General features: G+C 34.4%; 1 protein-coding gene across 4 annotated transcripts in view; it reads left to right on the top strand.

Moving 5' to 3' along the window:
* LOC136840602 (E3 ubiquitin-protein ligase ZNRF3-like) overlaps window positions 1–4,905 on the top strand; it is a 714,205-nt gene extending 709,300 nt beyond the window's left edge. For all 4 annotated transcript variants that reach the window (XM_067107284.1, XM_067107281.1, XM_067107280.1 and 1 more), the window contains one exon: window positions 4,060–4,905. In XM_067107284.1, the coding sequence (XP_066963385.1) occupies window positions 4,060–4,890 (831 nt within the window). In that variant the 3' untranslated portion in view covers window positions 4,891–4,905. The remainder of the gene's footprint in view (window positions 1–4,059) is intronic.
* Window positions 4,906–5,445: the final 540 nt, after the last annotated feature.

The raw sequence follows: 5,445 nt of genomic DNA, 5'->3' as shown, positions 1-5,445 counted from the left end.
AGAACACTCTCTCTCTCTCATATATATATATATATATATATATATATATATATATATATATATATATATATATATATATTGTTCTAATAGTATGCAGAGCTAAGTAGGAACAGGATCATCAGGTAGCTTGAAACCTTCCAGTGAATAGTAATATGCTTGTTGACAGAGAAGTTACTTCAAATTTCATCATGTATTTCTAGAAAAATGGAAACTTCCTTTTTATCTTTATAGATATGTTTTATCTGAAATGAGGTATAATAGAAATTTGATACTGGGACTCTTTGATAAGTTGTCAATATTCACACCTGAACTAGAATGGGCAATCAAAGATATAGAACTCTGCCAAGGCGATAAGCACTTTCATCTATTAGTTGAGCCATTCTGAAGTTTCCTTTCATGAATAGGCTACTTGGTCGTTATTCGCATAGCTGCCAAAATTGCTAGATAAGAAGTCACTATAGCCTCTAAATTTTATTCGATTGGATACTTTCATGCTTTCCTTTGATACAGTGTAAGGTTACGAAAATCTTTATTATAAATACCTTAGACATGTAGAGTTTTATTTCCGGGTTTGATGATAAATGTTTCGTTACTTCCCACGGGTCTAATGAATTTACAGCTTTCTTGTTCTAGTTATCTTTATTTAGTTATGGGAGTATAATTTTATGAATGAAATGACGAGTAGTTCAATGTAGAGAGAATTACGCTGCTTATAAATAAGCAAAAAAAAAAAAAATTATGTTAGTGGGAAAAGTATCATTACGTGAAATACGACACGCTGTTGTATTTGTACTTTATTTAAATGAAAGTGGAGTCGTCCTCGTATTTTCCAAAATTATTTAAATGAAAGGGGAGTCGTCCTCGTATTTTCAAAAGTATTTAAATGAAAGTGGAGTCGTCCTCGTATTTTCAAAATTATTTAAATGAAAGTGAAGACGTCCGCGTATATTCCAAAATTATTTAAATGAAAGTGGAGTCGTCCTCGTATTTTCCAAAATTATTGAAATGAAAGTGGAGTCGTCCTCGTATTTTCAAAATTATTTAAATGAAAGTGAAGACGTCCGCGTATATTCCAAAATTATTTAAATGAAAGTGGAGTCATCCTCGTATTTTCTAAAATTTAGTAATGAAATAGAAAAACATATTTTAATAAACTGGACAAGACTTGAGGAAAGAAGTATTGCCGAGACAATTTTTACGAAGGCTTTCAAATAACAGCCAAATATGCGGAAGGTAATAATTGAAGCTATAATTTCAATGAAAAATTAACAGAAAATGTGAAAGAGCGGGACGTAAAAGAGGGAGAAGTGTAGGTGAGGAGGTAAGTGCCAGCCGCATACGGGCAGAGGGAGAAAGATGGGTTTTGGGTGAATCGGGAGGGTAGCGGGAGGCTATGGTGGTAGGGGAAATGGCCGATGGGGCTGAATGAGAGAGAGAGAGAGAGAGAGAGAGAGTAAGGAAGGGGGAGGGAGGAGGGTGCGGAGATGCTGAGAGAGACAGTTGGAGGAAAAGGGGTGAGTGAGGTAAGGAAGGGGATGGGGAGAGAGCCATGCGGTCGTCCCTTTGATCTAAGAATACCTTCAGCAACGTCTCTCTCTCATTATACTGACTCTCCTGATTTCTCAGCTGCCTTTGCTTACTCAATCTCTCCCTCTCTCTGTCTCTCTCATTTATTTACTACTATACTGAATCCGCCATTATGATCTTGCGGGATTCCGTCACTGTCTTCAATTAGTTTACATTTCAGTCTGTCTTTGCGACTAGTCTTTCTGTAGTGCCGATGTGAACTTGGGTACACACACAAGACATTAGACATGCATTTTCTTTCTCAAAGGAATTTGGCTGGCCCTCTTTTTTTTGTTTCAAAAAGATGTTGAATGCCTTCTGTAAAATGAAATAGTTTTATTCGAGTTGTAACTCTTTTTAGGCGATAAAATATTGATGATAATATTGATAATGTTAATTGCAAAGATCATTCCTATAACCGTCATCATTATAATTAGCGAAGGGTATAGCTGCATCAGCTAAACCCGTTTAATCCAACCCGTTGTTATTGAACATAGTGGAGAGCGATGATACAGGATGCATTCAAATATAATAAAGAAATTCAGTCTAGACTGGTCCCCATTAGACTGAAAACTGAAAGGTACCGCTAAGGAGAAACCCACGTAAGTGGGAAAATCCAACCAAAGCGGAGTCTCTCTCCTCCAAATCAGATTAAACATGAAAGTGGACAAAACAGTGTGTCTCTGTTCTTTTGTCAAAATCTAATTAAATCTCTTTTATCTCACGGTCATATCTTTATGAGTACTCGGTTTGTTTTCAGTCTGGGTCCTAATACTTTGTTTGAATAAAAATCTTTACATGGGAAAATATTCAGCTCTGCCTCACAAAGAAAACACATTTAAATATTTATGAATTAAAGTTATGTGAAAATGTTCTAAATTATTTTTTAGCATTTATAAAGAATTGTATTACACTACATTTGAAAATACATGCGTCACCTGAGTCATGTGCATTTACAATTTATTGAAGACTGTATAACCAATGTAGAACATATTTTGGCAGTTTACTTAATCTTTGTGTATTAATCTCAGTTACTCCTACTATTTTTTGTTTCTTGTTCTCTTCACCTTCGTTCCTCCATCCTCTAAATGATTTTGATACATTCTCTCTCTCTCTCTCTCTCTCTCTCTCTCTCTCTCTCTCTCTCTCTCTCTCTCTCTCTGTTTGAACAATCACCACATATTCGCTCATTTTACATCTATTTCATTTGTGTTTGGCCTTGCTGTGAAGTGTGCACCAGACAAACAGTGTAAAGACGCGTGCAAATGCCGTAAAGATACAGAAAACACTGATTACAACATCAGGTTGGCAAAAATAACTAAAACAATAATTGACTTTCACATATTGTAATGTAACTTAACTTCCTTTCAGTGGAGTGATGAACAGTTTTGAGGTAAAGAATGCTTTATGAATGGATACTCCCACGGGGGAAACGAGAGAGATTTCAGGCAGTTATAAAATTGTGAGATCTCGAGGTTTTTCTCTAGTGCTATAAAGAGAATAATGTATTAGAGAATAATGTATTTAATTTCACAACTAAAGTTTACGGCGAACATTTTTATCCTAGCCAAGCTAATTATACAGTCTGTGCAAATAATGCATTACCTACCTCTATTTCTCATGGAAATGAAAACAGATTCAGTATGCTGTATTTTACGAAATCATAATTCATGATTGGCATTCACAGACAAATTATTCAAGCAAGAAAAACCACTGTTAACTGACATTCCATACAGGGCGATTTATATTGTTTAATAAGAAGTTGATTCTCATAGCTGCACTATGCATTTTTGAGTGTAAGGCAGGGAATTTAATTGACAGTAGCTTAGCTTAGTTTCTTTACAAATATTTTAAGAAAGTGTATTATAAATAAACATAAATAATGATCGTAACATGAAGTTTTTTTGTATCTTTATGGTACTTAGGTCATATGAAGAATTGCTCGACTTTCTACAATAAAATTTCCTATATAAATAAGTTCATAAACTAATGAAGGGTAAAGTACTTTGGATTGCTAAAATGTCAATAGAAAAAGACCTACTATTTTTCAGAATGTTGATACAGCAGTACCGTGCAAAAAAACTATGGTAATCGCCGATGAATATTACATACTGGATTTAAATTTTATTATGGTTTAAGGGAACTTGATTTAAGGGTAACTTTCATATGTTAAATAAGGCTTTGAAAGTCTGTCTTGAAACAAATCCCGAAACGAATCTTAGTTTTTCGATGTACAGGGTCAAAAAAGTTTTTCGATGTACAGGGTCGAAAACCTTGTACAAGTAAAATGAGAGATATTTCTTTAAGCTTATGAGGATAGTTTTCTTAACTTGAGACTTGTATATAAAGTGATTCATTCATGTCATTCAGCAGTTCAGTGTTTTGATTTTTATGAGAAATTGACTGAAAAGATGAAAGTAATTGATTTTGCTGTTCTGTACCTAATTATTTTGTGAGTTCAGGTATCTTAAATTGTCTGTAATTTCTCAACAGAGTGTAGAAGTTCAGCATCACCATGGTGCTACTGGAAGCAGTGGCCGTGCAACTTGTGGATCCTCAGGAACAAGCAGCAGTAATTTCCCACGACCCCTCACATTCCAAACAAGTGGTGTTGGGGCGCGTGGACCTCTCCCAGCAGCCCCTATGAGCAGAGAACAGCTTGAACCTTTCCTTACTGCTTTAGCAGCATTGCAGAAAGAGCAGCGCTGTACTAATGGTGATGGTAGTGATTCTTCATCTTTAGACAATCTGTCCTGTGAGGTTCAGCCACCAACTACCCCTCAAACATCCCTGGAGTCATTACAGGACCGACTGCCACGCTTGAGGCAAACTCGAGGCTACCATGGCCATGCTTCAGATGGCTCACCTGGTCCTGAAGACAGCAGACACAGAAGTAGCAGGAGAGGGCCCCGTAGAGCCACGTGGTGTAGTGTAGGTATTTTTCCTCAAAACCAAACTAATCTAACAGACCCTCCAGAACCACCTGAGAGTGCTCAGCAGCTGGAGGATATTGCACAGGTGGCCCTGGGTACTCACCTGGTTACTTTCCAAGCTGCTGGAGGGACGAGAAGCATATCCAGTAGCAGTACTGGGATGGAGTGTCCAACCACAAGCAGAAGAACACAACTCACAACCCAGCCATCTCACTTATCATCAACCAGTACCAAGAAAAACCTCCAAGAGCAACCTCACAGAATCTCTTCTCATGCAGGTAAATACATTATCTCTCTACTGCTTTTTGAAGTAGTTATGTTGCTGTTTTTCAGTGTGCTTGTTTTCCCTGTTTCTGTTTCAAGGTTGATTCATTTGGAATGCACTGTATAATGCATGGCTAGTTTTAAATGTGAAGTCAACAAAAATCTTTCACCTTTTTTACTTCCTCACATTTTTGGATACACTTATTCCTGGAAACATTGAATCTGACTGGTAAATCTATGAAGATATTCTAACAACTTAATTACAGTACATACATAAATAAAAAATTTAAAAGGCCTTTTTGTCTCAGTATTAAAGAATTATATTTGTGCATAAAACTAATAAATTCATAAATATATAAAATATTATATATATATATATATATATATATATATATATATATATATATATATTATACAATATATACATATATATTACACCTATATTTATATATATATGTATATATATACACACATATATATATAATATATATTATATAATATATACATATATATTACACCTATATATATATATATATAATATATTTATATATATATATATATATACATTATACATATGCAATATATATTATATATAAAATATATAATATATATATTTATATTATGTAATATATATAATATATATATATAATTATATATAAAATATATATTCTATATATACAAT

The sequence above is a fragment of the Macrobrachium rosenbergii genome, chromosome 8 (genome assembly GCF_040412425.1).
Source record: "Macrobrachium rosenbergii isolate ZJJX-2024 chromosome 8, ASM4041242v1, whole genome shotgun sequence".
Taxonomy (NCBI): domain Eukaryota; kingdom Metazoa; phylum Arthropoda; class Malacostraca; order Decapoda; family Palaemonidae; genus Macrobrachium; species Macrobrachium rosenbergii.
The sequence above is the reverse complement of the archived record's forward strand: the minus strand, read 5'-3'. Positions and strand labels throughout refer to the sequence as shown.